Source organism: Hydra vulgaris, chromosome 15 (assembly GCF_038396675.1).
Source record: "Hydra vulgaris chromosome 15, alternate assembly HydraT2T_AEP".
Lineage (NCBI taxonomy): Eukaryota > Metazoa > Cnidaria > Hydrozoa > Anthoathecata > Hydridae > Hydra > Hydra vulgaris.
This window is the reverse complement of record NC_088934.1, coordinates 43,178,402-43,205,632: the sequence shown is the minus strand read 5'-3', so window position 1 is coordinate 43,205,632 and position 27,231 is coordinate 43,178,402. Positions and strand designations below refer to the sequence as shown.

The following is a 27,231-nucleotide window of genomic DNA, read 5'->3' as shown; positions in this document are numbered from 1 at the left end:
GTTGAGTAAACGAGATCTACGAACTTCAACAAAATATTTTCCGACTTACAAGTATCCAGCTTTGCATAAAATGGCGTTTTCTTCTAGGTTTGTGTTCTGCGCCTCTAAAGCGTTTAGAAACCCAGTGATATGTTCTAACATTGCAAAAAGAGCAAATAAAGGTATAAAAATGAAAGAAGTTATAAAAGCAAATTATAAAGAGTGCGAATTCATAAATTTAATTTAAAGCAAACTTGAAATTAAAGCGTGCACTATTTAAAACCTGCAGATAATACATGCGATAATAATTACAATAATAATTATAGTCATTTGTACACTTTAAATAGGAAAGTATTTTTTATATTGCCTTGTTATTTGTTTGAGGATCTAGGTGTTTTTGGATTTTGCAAGATGATTGAAAAGATTGTCAAAAAGTTTCGTAGTCGCGTATTTCCATTGCAAAAATATAAGGGAAGTTTCTACACAATGCTCGTTAAAATATTTATCTTTGAAAATTAAAAAAAAAAAAAATTAAAAAAAAATTTTCTATTGTGTTTATATAAAGAAATTAATAAAAACTAAAATTTTTTGTTTTGAATCTTTTAATTTACTTTTTTTATTATGTTTTAAATAAATTAAAAAATTAAATTATTAATATATTACTTTTAAAGATGCATTCTTTGCAAGGCAAGCCCTGGGGATTGCACTGCTTCAAAAGTATAAACAAATTCGTTTATCAAGCACTGCCGTCTCAACACAAGGTAATGTGAAAGTTCATTATTTTACTGGTATATCTAATTGACTCTATTGACTTCAATTATTTACCAATTTCTCCAAATTGAATTTCCTAGTTAGAAAATTGAAAATTTTAAAGTGATTATTAATGTTATAATAATTAAAATGATTTTTTTTAATGTGAATGTTGTTTAATTTTTTCTGTTAAAGCATTTTTTCTGTAATTTTTTCTGTATAAGCTAAGTATAAATAAGATATATTTCAATATATTTCTTAAGATATATTTTGATATATGCTATCCTGATTTATAAATCCATTAAGTAAACAGAAAACATACTTAATTCTCCAATAAATTAAAATTTTCAAAGATAAAATTTTAATTATTATTCACTAAATGGGATTGACTCAGATTTTTTTCAGAAACTTGAGCTACTCAATGGCACATTTTTTACCTCACTCTTTATTGTACTTTTTACTACACTCTTTAATTAAATTTTTTAGCCACTCAATGCCTTATCATTTCATATTATAAAAGAGTGTGGTAAAGAGTGTCTTCAGCTCATGCTTAACTAAGAGATCTCTTAGTTAAGCATGAGCTGAAACCAAACTTTCATACCAAAAATGTATAAGAAGTAGCAAAAAAAGTATGTGCAAACATTGTAAAAAATTTGATTGAAATTCTAATCCGATGATATCACATACGCAGGTTTTAAGACAATTCAAGGTTTACCATGACAAATATAACAAAACGATAAAGCCATTTAAGATCCAACATAATGACAAGAGAAGTGCAAAACAAAGTTTTTATGCTTTTGAGGCAAAAGCAAATTTAAACTTTTTGACATTTTGCAGCATGCAAATGCACTTGGTACATTGTCAAAAAACTTAAATTTAGTAACCTTACATACTTTACAGCATTGTAACTGCTATAAAGTATGTAAGGTTACTACTCTTAAATAAAAATTTTAATTGACCAGCAAACAAATCGCTTAATGTTTATTGGCACAGAAGAAAAAGTGGGAACAAAAAGCATTAGACATCATCATTTGTATGTAATTTATATGACTGTATTTAAATCCTCTTCTGTATAATCACCAGTACTAAGATGATGCATATCAGCAATGGCAAGAGCATGCAACAGACAAGGACTCTCTAACAGTTCAGCTGCAGCCATAACATCAGGACTTTATACTAGTAACAATAGAGAATATATCCAATATTTTCAATTAAATAAGGTAGATCAGAATGAGAGAATTAAGTATTGATGTGAAATAACACAAACAAGAGACAAGTTAACTGTTGTGTGATGTCTCTGTTTTGAAGGACGTTAGGATAAAACTTTAGTGAATATGAAAAAGAGCACCTTAGTTAAAAAAGATTATTGTCAAATTATTACCAAAAAACACGTATCATCAATAAAAGAACCTGGTTCCTCATACATTGATCATATATCACCATTTACTGGGACAGCAGTTGAAATCTATTAAAGTATTATAGATTACTTCTGCACAAATAAAATTTAAGTAAATTGATAGCATTGGATGTAGTAAGCAACCGGGGTTGATATTTGACCAGGGCCGGGTCTGGGTTTCATAAAATGTAGCCAGGGTCAGGGCCTGATTTGTGATCGGGGCTGCATAAACATTTATGCATCCTAAATTAAATTTTTTATATAAAATTCATGTTATATTTTGCATATATATCAACATGGTCAACATCATCATTATCATCATCATCATCATCATCATCATCATCATCATCATCATCATCATCATCATCATCATCATCATCATCATCATCATCATCATCATCATCATCATCATCTTTCCTCTTTAATGCTGTTTCTCTAATATAAACAATATAAAGCATTTTCTTTTCTTAACTAAAGCTCATTTATACAATATGTATGGCACTCTATTTAAGTTTTCTTACTTCTACCACTACCATTTTCTCCTGAAGCTGCTACCTCTCAACATGCTGATACCTAAATCACTTTAATCTTTTCTAACAAACATTGATTGATACAACATTTTTTTCTAATCTGTATAAGATTATGCCTCCTTTTCTTGTCTTGCTAGAGTCACACCACACATCCATCTAATCATCTTCTCTTTCGGCAAATACTACACCATGTAAATACAAAATTCTGTTTATATAAATATGAAAGGTTATTGTATGCCAGCATTTAAATAAATAGCAAACATATTTATATCCATAATATGTATGCATGAAGCACATATTATGGATATAAACATATATGTTTGCTATTTAGTCTTGGAAGCTTTTATTACTTCTGGAATAAAAGTTTGGATGCTTTTATTTCTTCTTTTCAATTTCAAGTCAAGCCTCATTCTACTCCACATTTTTTGCCATTTTGAACTGTTGCTTTATTAAACATTAATCATTATTTTCATCTTTTTTTACAAGAGCATTTCTCTTAGGAACAAATGTCCTTTTATAATTTCAAGAAACCAATGTAAAAAGGTCATGTCTGATGTTAAGCTCTGTTATTTTAAGTTTACTGTATCTGTATCTTACCTCAGATGTTAGGTTCTAGAGACTTTTGGTTAGTCTTCAACGGTGTTATCAAGGTAATTAAACATTTAATCTCTGATTCATGGGTCTTATTATTTAACTTCTCCCTGGAATAAGGTAGAGTAATTGGCAAAGAAATTTTACTCTAATTTGACTCTTGAATTTAATGGCCATAGACTTCATGCTCGTTAAACAGATTAACCCATTGTTAAACATCCAAAGTTAATTCACAATTAAACACTAAAGTTTGTGCTACAGACAAGATTTCCATTATAGTCTTAAAAAAGTGTTCTCCAGAACTCTCTTCAGTTTTTGCTAAACTTTTATATAAAGGTTTTGAAACTATTAAATTATTTCTTTCTAACTGCAGTATTAAAGTTATTCTTGTAGGCCTACACTCTTCTTTATTTCAAGTAACTTTAAGGGTACCACAGGTTCTATCTTTGCTCCTGTATTGTTTCTTATCTATACTAATGGCCTTCATGAAAATCTTATATCTAAAGTGGCTCTATTTGCTGACAACTCAACTTTATACTCTTGTCTTTAAAAAAATCTTCACTTTTTAATTGATTAGAACAAGCAGTTGATTTTTAATCTGATCTCTCTTCTGTAACAGCCTAAGGCTTGCAGTGCTTAAAAAAATTGTGGATTTCTTAAAATCTACAATTTTTGTTAGAAAACATAACTCATTTAATTACTGCAAAAAATATTGTTGGTATTCATATATTGATGAATAACAACCATTTTACTCTCGGACAAAGTCTAAAAGCACATTGTGAATGTAATTAGACCTGCTTTATTTGCCAAGCTAAAGCCACTCTCCCATTGTTGTAAGGTTGTATTTCTTTCTTTTTTTCTACAAATACTATTATGGTTAATGCTCAAATGAGCTATCATCTCTATTACGATAAACCATAACTCATTCTTGCTAGGCTTCTTATTCAACAGGTGCATCCTCTTACTGTATCTGTCCCAAATGCTATAAAAACTTTTATTAAGCCAACTTTTTTTTTTATCAACATACAACTTTCTAAGTCTTCAGTTAACCGTTTCCTAGTATTTTAACTTATTCTCTATCTGCGATCTTGTTGGAATTAAAAGTATATAAATATATGCCAGTATTTAATAAACAGCAAATGTAAGTTTAGAATTATAATATATAAAGTATTACAATTTTTTTTCTAACTGGCAATCAATCTGTGATAAATCTTAAAGTTTTGCTAGGGCTGAGGCCGGGTTTACAAAAAGTCTGATTTTTAGTCAGGGCTGGGGCCCCGGTCACTTCCTAGTTAAATGCTGTAGCACAAATGTCAACACCGGATGATCCAATGGTGTTATCAAATTGATAATGAAAGAAGTAGAAAGACCATTACAGTGGCTAATATGTCAGCTTTATGACAACAAAATGCCACTGCATCAATTATTCCTGTCTCTCTTAGTGAAACTTTTTTTTTTACTCTATCCGGATTTTATTACTCGATCCGGATCCTGTAGAGATTGTGCAAAAAGATTGTGCAGCATTGTTTATTGTAATTGTTATAACTTTTTCTTTATGCATACTATGTTATTATATTATATATATTGTGTTACTTGAATAATAATATGGAATTACAGAAACATAAAATAAAAAAGGAAATTTGGCTGATGGCTGCAATGTAAATTTTTTGTTGTTGTTGCTAAGTACTATTTTATTTATTTTCTAAACTGAACTAACACTAAAACTGATTTTAAAATTTGTTTTAAGTTTTTATTATAAGACTTGTTTTCATTTATTCTATACAATCATTTGATCAATCTTTTACAATTCTTTAATTGTTTATCAAATAATTTCATTCACTTCATTTAATTTAACAAGTAAAGCGAAAGAGAAAATTGAAAAAAACTTCAACCAGTTTCAAAGATATAACTATTTTAAGTTTGCCAAAAATCTGCAATATAAAAAATGGTTTGGTTTTTGTTACATAATTAAATTAAATTACTGTATGTAATTTAAAGCTAAAAATGTTTGCACTTACATATTATAGGGCAAGGAATCAGATAAAACAACTAAACATTTTAAAATGAACATAACGCCTAAAGTTTAAACCTACAGTTTTACTGGGGTGAATTTAAGTATAATATATTAGGTTAGTATGGCGGTGCTGCTTTTATTATTTTTTTAATGTCATTTTTTTAGAGTCGCTTAAAATATAGATCCTAAATATATGTGTATTGTTGTTGGAATAAATACTCCAGTATTATGTCTGGTAAAAAAGATTGTTAAGGTTAAAAAAGGCCTACAACAAAAAATATTTTTATTGTGCAACCTTTATAAACTTTATATTGGTTATAAATGTAAACACTCCCAATTTTGAAAAAGAATTTTCAAATGTTTTAGTGTGCATCTAAAATGATGTATTAGTGTGGGTTCTAATGCTACACACTGTTTATGTGTTTGTATACATCATCAAAACTCAATATTGCTCATAAATGGTATCAGATTGAGTGTTACATACAAAGGTTTAATGTCAAAATTAGTATGTGGTATAAACAATAATGAATGCATGATTCATAGATGTGCCAAATGCCAAGGATTTGATAGCTTAAAAGCATTTTTATATGAAGTGAAAAAATTGAATTTAATCAATGGAAAAGCGATCACAGTTTTACTTTTGTTACTTTTTTAAATTTTATTACTCAAAAAATTATTAAGGCTGTTACATTATTAGTATATGAAGAACTTTTTTTTTTCACACATTAAATCAACTTACTTTGCATTAATGGCTAAACACAAAACTCAAGGTGCCTAAAATAGTTTAGGTTACGACGAATTTATTATACTGGCAGAGTTTGTCTTTTTTTGTTTTATTTTTTCAAGTGTTTTTTTTCTTCTAGTTTATTTGTTATAGTTTTATAAATGTAAAATTCATATTTTATAAGTAAAAAGTAATAAATTTTAGTACATTTGACAATGTTTTTTAATTTTGTGTCATAAAAAGCACAATTTACATAATTGTGATAATTGTAACTAAATTCTTTAATACAACTTCTGAAAGAATAAATTGCTCCACATATGCCTTTTTTTTATTGTTTGATTTGCTTCCTCCCTCCCCCCTACCTTTTGAGTCGAGTTATGATAAATTTTTGAAACTTAGGATCAAATTTTATAAAACTATCAAGGAAACAGAAGCAACAAGTCGACAATAGCTTAAGGAACAATTCGATATGATTGGAACTGTATTCGTTGCATGAAGACAATTTTTTCTTATTATGATTTATCATAATTCCGAAGTAAATAATTTATGTAGATTTGACCATGTTTTTTTCCTGTTTTATAAAAGACCACTTTCAACTTGATAATAGCTAAACTATTCAGGATAACATCTAAAAAATAAATTAAGCTACATTGGCATTCTTGTAATTAAACTTGCTCCAGTAAAACTGTGATAAAGGTTTAATTTTTAGGTGTTATGTTCATTTTAAAATGTTTTTAAGTTGTTTTTTCAGACTCCTTGCCTTAAAATATGTTAGGGTGCATATTTTTCAGCACATATTTCCATTAGGCACTATATAGAAACAAAATTTTTGAAAATGGGGGACTTTTGTTGGTTCTAGACAAAGTTAAAACAGTTATCTTTAAAACCGATTGGAATTACATGATGAAAATTTTTGGATCTTTGTAATTAATTAAAATCTTTGAATGGTATAAAATCAGCAAAATCTGGTACTAAGGGTTGAATTTTATAAAAAATTAAATGTTTTCACTGGGGTTTGCCCTATGCGCAGTGGGTCAGAATAGCTTTAAAACTGAACAAAAGTAATTTTTTTTTGTTTTGGATTTTTAAATTAAATGATTATTTTCAGGGCAATTGTTAGACTTAGGAAAAAATACTCCATAGATTTTTAAACATTTATTTACAATTGTCAGACACTTTTAATGTTTTTTCAAGTAATTTTGAATAAAGTTTTTTAAAAAAAAACCAGATAATAGAAAAAAGAAGAAAATTAAAAACGTGCATGAATAAGTAATATTAAAACGTATTCTAATCACTAGAATAAATTACAGTAATTCGAATTTAATGTAAACTCAAAAAAAGTTACTCGAAAACTTGATTAGTTTTATTCATTTAAATTTGCGTAAAACAAATCTCCCAACAAAAAAAAGTGTAATTAGTACATGGTTCATGACCTGGTTTTGTTACCTGGTTTCTATTGAGGTAATTGACACATTTCCACTATTACACACACAAGGGCTCAATACATGCAAAAAAATAAATAAAAAAGGTTTTACAATCTGTAATCACCAGATTACAGATGATCAAAAATCAAAAATAATTTCATAAAAAAAATGATCAAAAATAATTTTATAAAAAAAATATTTGAAGCTGTATCTATGTAAGGACATAAACAAAAAGCTCATTGTTTGAAAAAAATAAATATAAATAAAATATTTTAAATGCACTATTTTTAAAAACCTAATAATATATATTTTAAACACTTTAAAAATGTTTTTACATTAGCAAAAGGTAGCTGGAAACCGAAAATTGAAGAATCCCTGAAAAAAGTTTGGAGCTTTTAACAAACTTCAGCTTTAACACTATAAAAACAAAGTAGTAATAATAACTAAGTATTAAAAGAAATGAGGTAGATTATGGGTTCTACAGGGTTAAAGGCCAGTCCTATCCTTAAAAAATATGCGGATACTATGAAACAGAGACTCTATACATAATCAGAGACTTAATACATTACCACCAAAAAATGTTTCATAAAGCCTTTTTACATTTTTGTCAAATGTCCAGTTTTCAAGTAATTCTGCCCCACTGTACAATAATGTACAATAATGTACATTAATTCTGCCCCACTGTACAATAATGTACATAATAACACAAATAATTAATAACTTAAAAAATATTACAAAAAGTTTCATCTACACAATACTTATCACCACAATCTATTAAATAAGTTTCATCTTAACTTCAACTTTAAAAAAATTTAAAATAAAAAATGTGACTATATATATGTTTATTTTATGTTTAGAGAAAAGTAACTTTAGTAAGTTTGATCATTTCATTTTAAAAAACAAAAAAAATCCCTTGAAAATCTTTATATGTTTTCTTCACTTAAAATACAAATATTTGTACTTGTAATTGTATTTAAAAACTCTGATAATACATATTTCAATTTGAATTTGTATGTGAGAAATCTAGGATTAACATATTTGTATTTGATCGAATGTAAATATATTAATATAGTATTAGCATACTTCCTAAATTGGGTGAGAATGAACAATTTATTTATTTTAAACAGGGTGAGAATAACTTATTTGTTTTAAGCACTACATGTTTTAATTTTTAAGATTAATGCTAGATTAATACAAAGTATTGAATATTTTTCTTCAATCATCGCTATCCTCTGAGTCATCATTTGGAGCACATAAGCTTGATATAAAGTTAAACTGAATCATATTAACACTAAATTTACCATTTAAATATTTTTGAGCTAATCTTTAAAATATAAAATGTGTCTTGGAGGTTTACTTTATTTAATTATTTTTTACAAGCAATTCATAATCTCAATTATTAAAATATGTGTGGTCTAGTCTTTTTTTGTTTGTAATAGTTTTTAAATATTTTAATTTATAGTTTGTATAAATTTGATTTCTTCAGATATTTTATAAATGAGATTGTTATGATGTGTAAAGTAAAAACTGTCACAAAATGCTGTGTGAAGTGTTTTTACATAATAAATAAAACATACATATACAAATGCACATACTACCCCACCTATTTACAAAGGTTTATCAAGGTTTTAACCCCCCCCCCCCTCTCTCTCTCTTATAGAAAAGGGCAATGCTGGCAAAATTGTTTGCAATAATATTTTTTATGTTAATTTCAGCCATGATCTTGATATAATAACCAAGTTCATTACTGCTCTCCAGTTTTGAAAACTTGGTTCTCCAGCTTTTTTTCCTGTCAAGAGCTTTAAAAATACGGAAAGACATAGAGACTGCATTAGAGAGAAATTCAGTGGATTTTAATTTTTGGAACCTATAGTTTTTTTAGACTAAAGCCCATTTTTTATTAAGGACTCTGAGTTCAAAATTAAAATTTTTTCTACCCTAGCTATCCTGATATTTTTTCCAAAAAAAAAATCAGGATAGTTAGGGTAGAAGAAATTTATTTTTTAGGGTAGAAAAATCAGGATAGTTAACCCAACAACTTTAACTATTAGTTTTATTCTTTTTGTAAAGACATAATCCATTATAATCCAAAACAGATATTTATAATTTATAAATATCTGTTTTGGATCTGCTTAAAATGTTTAGTAAGTATACTTTTAAAAGAGTTGTGATAAGTATACTTTAAAAAAATTCATACATTGTAACTTTTACAAAGTAAATGTACAAAATTACTTGTAATTTACAAGATATTGCAAGTTATGATTATTGTATCATATATAAAAATTTATAACAAGTTATTTTAATCTGATTATGTTTATGGTTTATTTTCTTGTTTTTAACAACTGGTATCATTTAGAGACATATTTAGGCAGAGACGTATTCATTATCACAAAAATTTTTATATTACTATCACATCTAAATCATAGACCGACTCAGAAATTTTTCCAAGTTTTTTGTGGTATCATTAACAATCAAAAATCGTTTTCAGAATTTTTTGTTGTTGAGGTTAAATATCAATACATTACATCTATTTATATTTGTTACGTTTGTTTTTTTATTTTTATACTAATTTTATACTTTATTTTGCTCTTATTTTAGATAGTCCAACAACAACAAGGCTTATGGAATTTGGCCAATTTGTTTCTGACTCAATGCCTAAGTTTGTTCAGAGCGCTGAAGTTACCGAAGGTGATGAACTTCAGGTTCTTATATCTCCAGATGGTGTAATACCTATTTTAACGTTTCTTCGCGATCATACTAATGCACAGTTTAAACAGTTAATGGATATAACAGCAGTTGATTGGCCGTCAAAGCCGTATCGGTTTGAGGTAATTATTTTAAAGTTAAAAAAATGTTTTTCTATATATTTGTGATTTTTAAAGATAATTTTTTGTATATCATGGTGCAATGACAAAAGATGTATTCAGTTGTTTGCTTGCTGGTCTAGCTTTCAGTTAGTGTGATATCCAAACACTGCATTTAGAGTTCTTTCTCATTTTGTGCAAGTAGAATTTTATTTGTGCAAGTAGAATTCTATTTGTGCAAGTAGAATTCTATTTGTGCAAGTAGAATTCTAATTATCTAAGTTTACTTGTTAAACTTGGATTAATAGTACATATCCAAGTTTAATTGATAAACTTTGCAAAGTTTATCAATTAAATCAATTTAGTTTTAATCTTGCATTATTAAATTGCTGTTTGAAACCAGTGTATTAAAGTTGTCTCAGACATTAAGCTTGACTTATCCAATTGCGCATATATTCTGTTTTTTTGGCTGCTGAGTGGCCTGACTGAGTGGCCTGACTGAGACACTTAAAGCAGTTAGTACCGTACATGGTCTTTATTGTAACTTGATATCTTGGAAACAACTTCCAATCTGCACACTAAAAAAAAAAGATAAAAATTTCTACCTTAAGGTAGGATATGTGATATACCCTTAGTAAGGTATAATTTTTTACCTTTTAAGGTAGAAAATTTTAATAAAAGCAATTATTTGTCATGCAATTTTCTAACTTAAAGGTATAACTTTCTACCTTATAAGGTAGAAAATTATACCTTACTAAGGGTATATCACATATCCTACCTTAACTAAAAATTTCTACCTTTATTTTTTAGTGTGTGGGATTGCAAACAGAAATCCTCAATAGCTTATTCTAAAAACGGACCACCTTAGATATTGATGATATTTGGTTGGCTGTTTTGGTTTGTATTAATGAGCATAAAATCTTTAGTGGTTTATAAGATATGATAATTTGCATTCCTAATTTTTTTTTTAAACTTCAGTATCAAAAACGTTTTGTTCATTTTCGGAAGTTTTTAATATTATTATTATTTTTTTAATTATTTTATATTTTTAATATAAAATTTCAGCAAACCATCTTGTTTTTTATTAAATACAATTCTGACTTTTTGTTGTAAAACATTGGCGTTGAGTTTTTTAATGCCATGTTTTTTAGTTTCTATAAATGGCTTTCTACGTCCTAAAAATAGCAGTTAAAACTTTAAAAATTTTGTTAAAACAAAACCTCCTAAACCCTCTTAAATCACTGAAACGTAATTCACTGTTTTTAATCAGGAAAATTAAATAAGATAATAACAGAAACGGTCAAGAACCCAAGATGTAAAGCAAATCATTAATTAAAAGCCATTAAAAGGTCTTCTTGGTTAGATTTGAGGCTTTGTATGATGAAAGTTTTCTGTGCAATCCATTTAAAAAAACAAATTAAATTCAAAATTTAGAAATAAGGTAACTTATTTTTTATCTTTTGGTTATTTATTAGAATCTTTCAAAGTAATCAGCTTTGCTGTAGCTATGGAGTTAGATATAATACCTGGTCATAAAATTAGCACAGAATGTTAAAAATTATTGTATTTAAAAAACCATTAGAAGGCTATGAAAGGATTCATTCATAGATTTATATAAAGATAAAGATAGCAATACGAATAAGACTCACACTTCAAATAAAAACTCTAACTCAAGCATCAATATCCTGTTGTTCACCTTAAAAACTACTATCTCCAAAAGTGTTGGCTATGCAAAATGAAAGATAAATAATATCCACACTTCAACCTAGAAGCAGTTTTTCCAGATTAAATAAATGAGTTTTTCCAGATTAAATAAATGATGCAAAAACAAAAGAGCTGTGTTACAAAAAAACTCTCAACAAGAAATTATAAAATTCAACTATTCAACTCACTATTTAAATTATTTAAAACGATGTTTGATATTTCTTTAAAATCAGGAAAACTGAAATTATTGACTTTGCTTCCTGAGAGTTAATACATTGATGATACTCATTTATTTTTCAGCTAAGAATGATAAAAACTGAAAGGTACTTGAAACAAATGCATGGCATATTACCAGAACTTTAAAAAAAAAAAAGGAAGGTCTATTAGGGAGATGAATTAAAAAATCAAGTTCATGAATTCTACCAATGTTAATCCAAATTTATGGTAAGGATATCTTACTTGTTAATATGAAAGAGCTTTAAAGTTCATAAAAATTTCCTTTGATGTCATGATTAGGTTTTCTAAGTTTTGTAAACTTACTTAAAATTCTTATACTCCTGTTAGAGGCGCTTCAGTCAGAACTGATAACTAAGGCGTAGTTGGATCCAAGATCTGGAATTAAATACCCGCTACCCATACCATTTTTTTGAGATCCAGATCTGGATCTATTTGGTTCAGATGTTTGGCTCCCGGTTTTTTATTTTACATAACACTACTTTTTATAATGTTGATGTTGGATACCATTATAGCCTACACATAGTTTAAAACTGTTGTACTTTTTTCATAATAATATTTCAAAGCAACATAGAAAAACTATTTTAAAATGACTTTCTATAAATTTAAAAGCAATGCTCCTATTTGAGAGTATTTCTTAAAGTGCAAAGTAAACAAAAACTGTAACATCATTGTAACAATTAAGAGAGGCAAAAGTGTTAATTAAAATTAAAGGAGGTAAAAGTGTTTTGCAAAAGTATCTAAAGATTAAGCATTAAATAGCCATTCATTATGCTAAAAGTATTAAGATTCAATTAACGGCTGAATTAAAAGACACGAAAGTTAACAATTTCATATATAGCTAAACTGTTGATGAATATAATCAAGGTGAAGAGCTCGGCTACATTGAATTTGAAAATAGTTCCATAAAAGTTGTTGTTTTAAAAATTTTAAAAATTTAAAAAAAGTTTGCGCAATAAAGTTGTTTAAAAAATCACCTGTTAAATATGATGACATGTTGCAAAAACACAAAAATAAAATACAAAAACAAAGATAAAATGTTGCAAAAACATGTAAAATCATAACATAAAAACATAAAAAATGTTTGGACATGAACTTAAACTTATTTTAGACTGCATGACACGTTGGAGCTTATTATTTGATATGGTTGAACGCTTCGTCAAGTTAAGCAAATGTATTAAAATGGCACTTATTCAAGTGCAGTCTCAAATAACAATATCAAATTAAGAGCTGCTAATTCTTAAAGATTTAGTCAAGGCTTTAAAGCCTGTAGGAGCCTTTATAAGCCAAAGCACTATGTCGTCGAGACTCAAATTTGCTTTAAGCAGAAAAAGTTTTTTGTTTTAAGTCAACTACAATTATGAATCTGACATAAGCAAAAACTTGTATCAAGCTTTAAAAACAAGAATTTTAAAAAATGCAAAAAAAAACAAAAAAAAAACTAAAAAAAGAATTATTAAATTTAATTAAAAATAAAAATTGCTAATATTAAAATCTAAATCAATTTTTTTTAAAACCATTAGGTTTCAATATTATCAGGATTCATTAGGATTCATTAGGATTGAATATTTTATTTTTTAAATGGCGTGTGTGCGTGTGTGTATATATATACATACATATTACAGTTGAATTTCGATATCTCAAACTCTTAGGACAGGAAAAAAAGTTTGAGATATGAAGAGTTCCAGATATGGAGAGGACTTTGGCTCAAACAAGTGTGCAAAGGACCAGAAATAAAGTTCGGGATGCACAAAAGTTTGAGATATCAAGTAGTCAAGATAACGAGAGTCTGTATGTATTCTCAATGTTAGAGTGATTCTGATAGTAGTGTATATAAATGTCTGATTAAATAATTATATATTCTCATCACTCTTATTATCAACGCTCTTATACTCAACAATTTTATTCTCAACATTTTTTTTCTCCACACACGTAGTTTCAAAACTCTTATTATCAACATTTTTAATCTCAACATTTCTTTTCTCAACACTCGTAGTCTCAACACTCTTATTATCAACACTTTTATTCTCAACAATTTTATTCTTAACATTTCTTTTCTCCACACAAAAGCATTTATTTGAAATAATATTTATAATTTTTTTATTCACTTTTTTAATAAATTTATATAGGTAATTCTTTTTAATGTTTTTTTCTTGAGATAAGAGATTTTTTTTTAGGTATATGTCTTTATAGTAAATACTAAGGGTTATATTTTAAAGAATGTATTATCCTATATATTAGTTTTGTCATATATCACATTTAGGTTGTTTACAACTTGCTATCTGTGCGTTATAACACACGAATTCGAGTAAAAACATACACAGATGAACTTACACCACTGGATTCTGCTTCTTCCTTATTTCATTCAGCAAATTGGGCTGAAAGAGAGGTAGTTATTTAGAATAATAAAATATTTTTTACACTGTGCTGCACTTTATAAAAAGTAACTTAAAATTTCTTCCTTTTGTTATTGTTATTACTAGCTGTCTGGACTAACTTACTGGAAATAAGATTAGAACTCTCTTTATTTATTAATTTCCAAGATATGAAAAAGTTTGAATGTAAAGTCTTTTTACTTTAAGAAAAAAAATTGCATATAGTACTGGTCGTTAAATGCGCAGACTTAACTAATTGATTGCATAAACAGGTTAATAATATAAGTATCTTTAACATAAACGAGAAATGCATAACCTAAGATAAATGTAAGATGCCGTTGGTGTTGTTAAATAGCATAATGTTATGTTGGTGAAGACACATCTTGTGTTATAAAATTGAATAAAATATGAATTTATATCTTGTGTTATAAAATCAGATTTCAAAAAATATTAATAACTAATATTTATAACCAATAGCAATTAGGGTAATTCCATGTCAAATCATCCAGGTCATGTCACCCCATGTTTGGGATTTTGCTAATTTTTTAATATGTTATAGGGTTTATAAAAATTAAGAAAATTTAAAATTTGGAACCTCCAACCCCTTACGGTTCTTGAGATATTCAGGTTTCAATTTTCTTATTTATGCTGACTCAGCATTTTTTGCAAAATGTATTTTTGTCATTAAATAGCAATAATTAATGGACGAAATAAGGTATCATTCTGAAATTTGGTACATAGAAAATCTTCCATATGGCAGATACAAATATTAGATTAAAAAAATTTTTAGACCACGTTAAGTACATGTAAATTGAATAATAATGGCATTTATTTTGAGGTATTTTGACGGTCAAATTTGTGATGTCACCTTGATAATTTTTTTTTAGGCATTACTATAACTTACAATATAGGTATCAAACTTCACTCTTAATTAAAAATATATTATTGCATTTTTTGACTTTTCTAAATTCAGCCTTTTAAGTAAAGCTTATATAAATGCTGAGTCAGCATAAAATTTATTGCTAACTTAATTATAAAAAAATTAGCTATATCTTAATTTCTGGTTGTAAAAAGTCATTTTCAAAGTCATTTTGAAGGCAATAATAGATGTATATAAATATAAATTCTAAATTTTTTGTACCTGGGGTAGGCCCCCCCCCCCCGCCCTCCCAAAAAAAAATGAAAATTTTCCTAATTTTGTAAAAAGTTTTTTTACAAAATTATAATTTTTTTTAAAAAGTCATTTTGAGGGCAATGATAAATGTATACGTATTTATAAATATTTGGTACCTGAGGGAGGCTTCCCTTCCCCCTCCCCCATTTTTATTTTATTGCTTCTGTTTAGACTTCATTCTGTAAATATTAGTTTACTGTTACTTTGCAGGAATTTTATATTTGCTTAACTAATTAAAGAATGTTATGAATGATACTATATGATTGGTAAATAAAATAAAATTTAATTACCTTTAAATCATATATATAAGGAAGTCATATATGACACATCCTAACAAATAATTTGTAATAAGAGTTTTCTATAAACCAAATAATGTTCATGGTATTTCTAAATAAATTTATTTAGTAAAATATATAAAAATCAGATTTTTCGAATAGATTAAAAACTTTAAATGATGGAAAAGTGTTCTATTGGATTAGAATGTAATTTTGACTGCCACAAGCAAGGTTAAACAAAAATTTCGTGTTGTAAATATTAGTTTCCTATTACTTTGCAGCAATTTTATATTTACTTAACTAATTAATGAATGTTATAAATTATACTAAATGATTGGTAAATAAAATAAAATTTAATTACCTTTTAATCATATATATATAAGGAAGTCATATAATATGACACATCCTAACAAATAATTTGTATAAATAGTTTTCCATAAACTAAATAATGTGAATGGTATTTCTAAAAAAATTTTTTTAGTAAAATTTTTCAAAATCAGATTTTTATAGATGAATAGATTAAAAAGTTTAGATTATGGAAAAGTGTTCTATAGGATTAGAATGTAATATTGATTGCCACAAGCAAGATTTAACAAGAAGACAAGGTCTTTTAGATCTATCAGCGTTTTCAAGTGTTGAAAAACAAGAGTTATTATGGAGAGCTGGTTTATTTGATTGTGAAAAATTGTTTACAACAGTTTGCTATTATCATAGAGAATACTTTGGAGCTGCATTTGAAAGAAAATTTCAGAAATGGTGTAATCTATATAAAAAACATGGAAATCGAAAGAAAAATGTGAAAGGTAATTTTTATACTATTTTGATGAAACAGTTTATTATTTTGATTAAAATAGTAGTTAAATAAATTTAAAAAAAATTAGGTACATTTATAAATTAACAATTACACTCATTTGTTCTTTACAATGATGGTGAGTTGATATTAGTTTTTAGAAATGATTGTTTCCTTTTTTTCATAGGAAATGTGAAGATATCGCTATCAATGGCAATAACTCTAAAAACACAAGACATTGCTGCTGTACCTGGGTGGAAATTATGCAGTTGTTGTTACAAAAGGGTGCATTGTATAAATAAAGAATTAAAATCAATTGATCAATGCTATAGTAGGATTGAGCCTGAACAAGAACAACGTTCATCTCTCAATGAAAGTCTTGGATCTATAGGTGTGTCACCTATTAAGCTTAAATCAATTCCAAAACACCAACGATTACCAGCTGCCAAAAGAAAATTTGATCAAATAACTGGAGCAACAGCAAACAAAATAAAAAAAGTTTATGATATTGATCCTATGATTACATTGACACCATCTTGTACACCATTAAGTTCTTCAATTGATAACCAAATTGACGATCTATACTCACTTTTAAATGAATTGAAAGATAAGATAAAAAATGTGACATCATACTCCGCAAAAATTCAGATATTAACACTAACTCCAGAATCATGGTCACTCGCAAAGTCTGCAGAATTTTTTAATGTATCTAATTACCTAGTACGAGAAGCTAGAAAAGCTAAAAAAAACATGGAATTTTGCATAAACCATCATCAAAAAAAGGAAAGTCGCTTTCCCACGCAACCATTGATCTTGTTCATAGCTTTTATCAAAGTGACGAGTACACACGAATGCTGCCTGGAAAAAAAGATTTTGTCAGTATAGGGTACACATGCAATAAAGACTAATATTGATTAATTTAAAGGAACTATATGTAGCATTTAAATTCCAACATTCTAACTTAAACGTCAGATTTTCTAAGTTTTGCAGCCTTCGCCCTAGATGGTGTATAACCACAAACTCGTCTGGCACCCACTGTGTTTGTGTCTGTACCTATCATCAGAATGTTAAGTTGTTAACTGATGCTCTTAAAATTGACAAAGACTATAGAGATTTGATGGAAATGATTGTTTGCAATAGGGATAATGTAGAGTGCATGTTACATCGATGTCCGTTATGCCCTGGTATTGCTGCTTTAAAAGAATTCTTAACAGCAAAGTTTGACAACAGCGATAAAGAAATAACAATTAACCAATGGCAGCATACAGATAGAACTACGCTGATCAATCAAAAAAATAATATTGAAGATGTTATCGACCTTATATACAATAAAATAGATAAATTAACATCTCATTCACTTATAGCTAAAAGTCAAGCCTAGTACCTCAAAGACTGTAAAGAGTTATTAAATCAAAATGAGTGTATAGTATTGGGTGACTTTGCAGAGAACTTCCAATTTATTGTTCAGGATGAGGTGCTAAGTTACCATTGGAATAAACCAAAATGTACACTTCACCCTATTATTATTTACTATAAATCAAATGATAAACTACTATTAAAGTCATTTTGCATCCTTTCTGATGACGCTGAGCATGATGTATACTTTGTATATAAAATACAACAGCTCATTACCAATTACATTAAGGCAAACATTTTACAGATTAGTAATATTAAATACTTCACTGATGGATGTGCAGCACAATATAAAAACTTTAAAAACTTTATTAATCTTTGTCATCACAAAGAAGACTTTGATATTGATGCTGAATGGGTTTTTTTTGCTACTAGCCATGGTAAGTCTGCTTGTGATGGCATTGGCGGCACAGTGAAACAATTAACTGCACAAGCTAGTTTAAAAAGAACAGTGACTGGACAGATTTTGGAGGTAGATAAGATGTTTGAATTTTGTGTAACCAATATAAAAAACATTCAATTTATTTTAGTTTATAAAATAGAAATAAATGAAGTACGATCATCATTGCAACCAAGGTTTACTATGGGAAGAACCTTGCCAGGAACAAGATCCTTTCACCATTTTATACCAATTGATAAATATACAATTTCTTTTAAAAGAATGAGTCAACAAACTGATGTTCAGACATTTAAGCTTGTGCAGATACCAAATGAGCTGGTTGTGCAGCAAGTTATTTATAATCATATGGACTATGTAGCTTGCATGTATGACAGCTTTTGGTGGATTGGAATTATAAACAAAAAAGATGAAGGAGAAGGAGATTATAAAATTCAATTTATGCACCCACATGGTCCCAGTCCAAGTTTTTCTAGGCCTGCACGAGAAGATATGTGTTGGGTCCCATCAAATCATATTTTATGTACCATTGATCCGCCATCTACAACAAATGGTCGTGTATACAAAATTTCAGAAATTGAGTTGGCAAAAATTATTGAACAAAATAATCAAGATTTTTAGAAAAAGTTTCTATTGCGTCATTATTTTTATACTTGTATATAATTTTTTTAAATATAGTTACAATATAATTGTATGTGTAATTAGCACAATTTGGCCTCACAAATAAAAATCTCTTGGTAACTTGTCTTTATATATTTTCATTAAAACATTTTTGGAAAGATTTGGTAATATGCCTATTTGCGACCCTCAACCTAGCTGGCATCCAAAAGCTTGATGGAAAAATTTTAAGAAAGCAATCCTTATTTTATTGGTATAACAAAATTAGCAAAATATATATATATTTTTTGTGGTAGGGCGGGTGAGGGGGAAGCCTACCCCACTAAATATTTATAAATACCTAAAAATTTATCATTGCTCTCAAAATGACTTTAAAAATAACTTTTTACAAAATTAGGAAAATTTTCGTTTTTTTTGGGAGGGCGGGGGGGGCCTACCCCAGGTACAAAAAATTTAGAATTTATATTTATATACATCTATTATTGCCTTCAAAATGACTTTGAAAATGACTTTTTACAACCAGAAATTAAGATATAGCTAATTTTTTCATTAATAAGTTAGCAATAAATTTTATGCTGACTCAGCATTTATATAAGCTTTACTTGAAAGGCTGAATTTAGAAAAGTCAAAAAATGCAATAATATATTTTTAATTAATAGTGAAGTTTGATACCTATATTGTAAGTTATAGTAATGCCTAAAAAAAAATTATCAAGGTGACATCACAAATTTGACCGTCAAAATACCTCAAAATAAATGCCATTATTATTCAATTTACATGTACTTAACATGGTCTAAAAATTTTTTTAATTTAATAGTTGTATCCGCCATATGGAAGATTGTCTATGTACAAATTTCAGAATGATACCTTATTTCGTCCATTAATTATTGCTATTTAATGACAAAAATACATTTTGCAAAAAATGCTGAGTCAGCATAAATAAGAAAATTAAAACCTGAATATCTCAAGAACCGTAAGGGGTTAGAGGTTTCAAATTTCAAATTTTCTTAATTTTCATAAACCATATAACATATAAAAAAATTAGCAAAATCCCAAACATAGGGTGACATTTTTTAATTTTTTTGGATGATTTGACATGGAATTACCCATTACTGTTAAACTAGGGTATGTCAAAATGAATTGACTGTAGCCCCAACCCACCCCCGGCTAAAAATGTGACTTTTTGCAAATCTGGCCCCGGCAAAAATATAAGATTTAGCAGGGGTTGATAGCAAGGGCTAGAAAAAAGTTTATAATATTATAATTTTATACTTACACTTACTATTTATTAAATACTGGCATATATTAATATATTTTTTTAAACTCTAATTTAGTTTCAATAAGATTGCAAGCAACCACTATTAAGTTTTGAGTATAACACGGTAATGGTGTAGTGGTAGAGCGATCGCTTCTTAAGCAAGAGGTTCCGAGTTCGATCCCTACCACATCCCTGGTAGTACAGCGCTTAACTTATTTCTCCGCGCAGCGATTTTGTTCATCAAGGTTTGTGTTATGGAGTTATAGTGTTTAGAGAGGGTTATAACCATAATTAGGTAGCCTCCTCATCTTTAGTGGCCTTCTCGGCCTGGGGAGGTGAGTTTAAAGTATTAGTAGAAAAAAAAAAGAAATGCAACCTTACAACAATGAGAGAGTGACTCAAGTTTAGCAAATAAGCAGGCCTAATTACATTTACAATGTGCTTTTAGACTTTGTCCGAGAGTAATAGAGTTCTAATTCATCAATATAGGAATGTCAACAATATTTTTTGCAGTAATTAAATAAGTTTCGTTTTAGACACTGCAAGCCTTACGCTGTTACAGAAGAGAGATCAGATTAAAAATCGGCTGCTTGTGCAAAGTGCTAGAAAACGCTTTGGTCTCTCCAACTAGGCTACAATTAGTCTTCACACTGTTATTAGTTTCTTTATAAATTTTTATAAATCTTTATAAATTTTTTGAGATTATTAAATCATTTTCAAGAGTCATTTCTTTCTAACTGCAGTATTAAAGTTATTCTTGAAGGCATACACTCTTCTTTATTTTAAGTAACTTTAAGGGTGCTACAAGGTTCTGTCTTTGCTCCTGTATTGTTACTTATCTATAATAATGATGTTCATGAAAATTTCACATCTATTTGCTGACGACTCAACTTTATACTCTTGATGATGAGTAAGAAGATGGTAATGCTGATTATTATGATCATGTAGATAATAATCATCATGATGATATATATGTTGATATATAATGATGTTTATATATTTGCATATATATAAAGTAATATAACATGAATTTTGAGTTAAAAAATATACTTTAGGATGTATAAATATTTATGCAGCCCCGGTCACAAACCCTGCCCCAGCTATGTTTTATCAAACCCGGCCCTGTCACATTCCAACCCCGGTCGCTTACTATGTGTCAATTTTTTAGATAACATATTTCTTAAAATAAAGGAAAAAGAGTAGTGAAAAAATATAACTTTTTAAAAAAAGTGTTACTTTCAAAAGTGATTTTATTTCAGTGCATTTTCAATCAAAATTAGCAAACTTGTGGACATCTTATTTTTCAAATGTAAACTAATCCTTTGTTCAGAATACAAATATGATCAAGAATGTATAGAAAAGTTCATATAGAGTGTAAATGTAAGAGAGATCAGAAAATACCGATTTTAGAGCTTCAATTTATCCACTCTCAGAGGACTGAAACTGGCGGTTTGGAACAAAGCTTATTAGCAAAAGCAATTACCAACTCATTAATGATCATAATAAGGTTAAAAGGACTCAGGAAAAGTTAGCAAAAGAATTAAACAATTAGTTTGAATTAGACCTAGAAAAAAAACCAGTTTCATTTCTTCTTTTTTATGGGAAAGTAGATGCCACAAAAATGTTTATAAAAGTGAATAAAAGAAGTTTTCCTTATTTGATTGAAAAAGAACATGGCTCTGTTGTTAATGATCCTGGTGGTGACTATCTTTCTCATTTTGTTCCAGATAAGACTAATAAAAGAAAAACTGAAGTTATTGAAGATCACTTGGTTAAGCAGTAAAAATCAAAATCAACATCTCATAGCCATTTGAAGAGATAGTACAAATATCAATACTGGTTGGGCAGGTGGAGTCATGCAATGGGTAGAAAAAAGTTAAATAAAAGATTAGTTTGGATCGTTTGTAATCTACACACTGGTGAATTAGGGTTAAGACATCTAACTGCGCATTTAGATGGTGTAACGCTATCTTAATATAAATGGTCTGAAGCACTTGGAAAAATGCTTGACACAGCAACCGAGATTAAGATTAATACAAACTTTGTTAAGATAAATTTAGGTCTTCCTTTGATTTATCTCAGTCAGGAGATTATTAAGCACTGACCAAAGCTTATCAAATTTGTCAAGCAATATAGACTGGAGTACTATCTATCAGGTTAGCAATTCTGGAAATTGGACCAGTCTGTCACAGTAGATGACTAACAACAGCACTTCAATTTTGCAGAATGTGGCAAAATCTCATCATGGTCTTACTGACGGAAACCTAAAGAATTTAAGATTTATTGTGAACTTTATAATTAGTGTTTATATACCTAATTAGTTTAATATAAAAGTTAAATCAAGTTGGTTTAAAGGACCTAGACATGTATTTTATCAACTAGAACTACTTAAAACTCAGAGTAAAGATGTTTTAGATATTGTTATACCAACAATTAGGCGATCAGCATGGTATGCAGACTCTGAAGCAATTTTACAAAGCATGTTTTGCAGAAAAATGTAGAAGAATACATATGTATAAAAACACATATGTCAAAAAATGTTAGCAAAAAAAATATGGTAGAATTGAAAAGTTGCAGGTGGAGTAGCTAAAGACTTTAAAAAATGTTGAATATGCTAAAAACTTGGTTTTTATTGTTGTTTATTTATTTTTTAAAAGGGGTCTCCTTTTTTTGATTAATAATGCATACAATTGCAGAGAGGGAGGAGTAATTAAAAGTTGGGACAAAGGGAGTTTACAATTGGTGGCTATACTGTGTACATACTTTATATAACCTGCCCAGCCTTTCATAAAATTTATTTTGTGAACATCTGAAAAGAAAAGTAAAAACTTTGTAAAAATAGTCTGTGTAAAAAGCTTTTTGAATTTCAATATTAACGATCCATGATGTTAGTGGCGCAGTAAGGTCATAAAAGTTGGGGCTGGACCAATCAAGGTTGGGAAGATGCTTGGCAAGGATAGAAGTGAGCCTCTTTCTTTGAGTAAATTATGACTAACGTCTAAAACTACCTAAAAGATGAAATATTCAAATCAAAATTATACCAAGCTTGCACTGAAATTTAGCATTTTAATTTTTCCTGTATTTAACTAATAGTAAAAATACATATATTAACTACTCTTTTTTGATTTTCAAAAAAAAAAAAAAAATGAATCAACACACCCTACAGTTAAAAATTTATAAAAATAATTGTGATCCATAGTAATAAAGTTAGCTAAAAAAAGGACCTGTAAAATAGGTCATAGTAGTTAGGTATGTTAAATATGTTAACTCTATCTCTTCAATTTTTCTTGTAAAAACTTTCTGTATTCTGCACTGTCAGTAGCAAAGAATTTGAGCAGCGTAGAATAAACAGAGTTACAATATAAAGGTTCGAGGTTCAAATTATACTTTCAGATCTCACTCGTCTCTGACATCTCGGTCTCGGAAATCTCAGTCATTTTTCTTTATTGGAATCTCGGTCTCTGAATATCGAGAAAATAAATGTGAAAATATAAAAACCGAGATAACTGAAAATGATTGAAAACCTTCAAAATTTAAGCTTTCGTTTTTTAATGAGAGAAGAGTCAAAACGTTTTTGAGTAAACACGAGTCCTCAGCATAAATTTAAGTAAGTGTTTATTAAATTTATTCATAAAAAAATAATTTACCAAATGTCATAACATTTGGTATAGCAACTGCAACTTTGACAAAATTGAAAAAATGACGTTGAATGCACATTGTGTCTTGACAGTGCGAAGGAAAAATTCAAACAGACTTCAATACAAAACAAATTCACGCTCATTTATGGAAGTTCCATCAATATTGCCATGTTCCTTCTGCTGACAAATCAAAAAAAATCAACGCATCATCAATCTCGCTCAAAAATGTTTGACTAGTTTTTTAATGTGAAACATTGACTGACGAAATTGTTGCTAAGCTAGCATCTAATATTGGACTTAGTTTCAACCAAATTGCGAATCCATTGGTGCAAAAGCTGATTGAAAATTACACATAGGTTGATGCTTACAAAAACGTCGAGAGAGTTCGTCTGACAATTTATAGCTCATTAGCGTATGTGAGAGACAAAGTGATGAAGGAAATAATGCTGATAATATCCAATTGAGGAAAGTTTTCCTATGTGAGTGATAAGACAACATTTAAACAAAAATTAAGTTATGAACATCTATATTTTTGGACCCAACAATTACAATCAAAATCTTGGTATGATCAAAATGGGAAAAGAATGTGATGCTAAAACCCTTTTGAGGTTGCAAAATTATCAATAAATAACCTTCGGCATTGATCCTGACCGAGATTGCCTTGGTCAAACTGTGGATGGGGCAAGTATTTGCACTAAATCCTTCCGTCTCTTTCAAAGACTCTCAAAGTCACATTTGCTATGATCATGGAATCCATCTTTGTGTGACACGAGTACTAAAACGTAAAAAGATATCAATCGAGCAAATAAGAATTTATTATCAGACCAAAGCGAAGAAGAATCAGATACAAAAAGTGACATGTTAGCATGTACATCTCTGAGTTTTTGCAACGCACCAAGCGTGCTTAGTTAAGAAACAAACGAAGAAGAGGATGAAGACAAAAATAAAGTTGAAGCAAATTCTGATGAAGAAAATGTGGAAGATGAGGAAGCATTTGAGTACAATCCTGCATTGCCTAGTACTAAAACTCTCAAAGATGTTCGAACTATTTAAAAAAAATTCCAATACAAACTTAAATTTGTCAAAAAGCTTAAAGGAAATACTCAATCTCTTGGAATCAAATTCAAATTGCTAGTTTTTGATGTCAGAACTCAATGGAACAGTGCATTGAAAATGTTGAAAACTTTTAAAGACATGATCCCAGCTATGAAAAAAACTCTTAAATCATTTGGACATGATTGGCCTGATTATTTAGAGACAAACGTTCCTGAACTGGTAGCAACTCTTCAACCATGTAAAATGGCTATGGATGCCTTGAGTGGTGATGATGCTGACTTGTACATTGCAGAAGGCGCATTAGAGTTTTTGTTAAAGGAATTGCGAATGAAGAAAAGTTTTATTTGTGCTCATTTAATTGAAGAAATTGAAATAGAGATTTTTAAAAGGATTCGATCTTAACTGTTAGTCTGCTCAAATTTCTCAACAATCCAAGAGTTCTTGAAGAGCCGAAAGTGTCCCCATTCTTACTCTCATCAAATAAAGAAATTATCGAAGAAGCGAAAAGACTCTGGCTTAAACATTTTTTCACTCCATCCAGTAATGATGACAGTGGTGATGTTGTGGAAATTGCATCTGAAGCTCATCAGACAGTCGAACAGACTCCCAATAATCCTAAGTTACGTCTTCTCGCTTCCTTAAGACGTCGAACAACTTCAAACTTTGTTCCAAAGCTCAAAGACCCACCTAGAAAAAAAAAGAGAATCCAATGCCCGACAACAAATCCAAGATCCTTATAATTTGACTGCTGATGAATTTAACAGCTACGTTAAGACTGGATTCAGATCAGAAAAGTTATGCATGTTAGAAAATGCGTTGAAATTAATCAAGCCAACATCGACTCGATGTGAACAAAATTTTTCAATTTCAAGCAACCACCGTAGTAAGAAACGGGAGAGAATGACAGCTGCAACTTTGAATAACTTAAGTCTTTTGAAAAGTTTTTTCAAGAGTCAACATTAATTTGATAAATGTAGAAAATTTATGGTTCATTAATATAATAATAATAAAAAATTATAAAACACAAAATTTTCAAAAAATTTCAGTTTATTTTCATAGTTTTAACATTTTTGAAAAAATCTCGGTTTATCTTGGTTTCGTACGAGATCTCGTCTCGGAAAAATATTGTCTCGTATGGACCGACAACTGAGACGAAAAAAACCCGAGATTCTGAAAGTATAGGTTCAAATCTACCATTCGCTTCTGAAAGTACCGCGCTCAACCTGATTCTTTTTGCAGTGGCCTTGAATGAGACCATATAATTTGCATTAGGTTTTGGCAGAACGTCAATTTAAATTTGCATCAGGTGTATTGGCAGTCTGACTTAGTAGTGAGTAACTAAATTAAGTATCTGTATCACGCATCCCTCTATGCATAAGTCATAAATTTAACAGATATAAATGATAAATATAGCATTAGCTGTATTTTCTTGTTTGTTTTTGTTTTGTTTTAGGTCAGCCAGCAATTTCTGTCGGTCAGTTTGTTTTTGTGATAATAAATCAATATTTTATATAATTTTTATATGACTTTCGTTTTTTCTTAAAACTAATTTAAGATCGAAAGACAAAAGTTACAAAATGTAGCTTGAATGAAGTATAGATTTTTATATAAAACATTTTTATTGCTCCGTTTTTTGATTTTTGTTTTTATAATCTGATTTCCCCTATTTGTCACGTGTTTTATAGATATGGGACATGTACGGTGTGTTTTTCTCTAACCACCCAGATCTACGAAGAATACTAACAGATTACGGGTTTGAAGGACATCCATTGAGAAAGGATTTCCCTCTATCGGGATTTTATGAGGTATAATAATAAGTGTTATTTAATGTTTTATAATAATAGTTGTTTTTAATACTTTTTTTTATTTTATAAATAAATTTTTGTTATTTAAAGATTCGCTATGATTCCGAACTAAAACGATTAGTACAAGATCCTGTTGAGCTTGCACAAGAGTTTCGAAAGTTTGAGCTTCAAAGCCCTTGGGAGCAATTTCCAAAACATCGAAAATTGGTTTCTAAACTTGAAAGTGCAAAAAAGGATTAACTTTTTATGTATATATTTGTTTATCAAATTTTTTAATATTAA

General features: G+C 28.7%; 1 protein-coding gene across 1 annotated transcript; it reads left to right on the top strand.

Moving 5' to 3' along the window:
* On the top strand, window positions 1-27,231 carry LOC100208135 (NADH dehydrogenase [ubiquinone] iron-sulfur protein 3, mitochondrial). Its single transcript, XM_065820633.1, has 6 exons — window positions 1-161; window positions 651-740; window positions 10,007-10,236; window positions 14,414-14,539; window positions 26,830-26,949; window positions 27,040-27,231. Exons 1-6 carry the CDS (start codon window positions 71-73, stop codon window positions 27,187-27,189), a joined length of 807 nt encoding a protein of 268 aa, XP_065676705.1. The 5' UTR covers window positions 1-70; the 3' UTR covers window positions 27,190-27,231.

Coding starts and splice junctions, on each gene's coding strand:
- LOC100208135 (XM_065820633.1), top strand. CDS start 71: ATGGCGTTTTCTTCTAGGTTTGTGTTCTGCGCCTCTAAAGCGTTTAGA. Junction 741..10,006: donor CACTGCCGTCTCAACACAAG/GTAATGTGAAAG, acceptor CTCTTATTTTAG/ATAGTCCAACAACAACAAGG. Junction 26,950..27,039: donor CTCTATCGGGATTTTATGAG/GTATAATAATAA, acceptor TGTTATTTAAAG/ATTCGCTATGATTCCGAACT.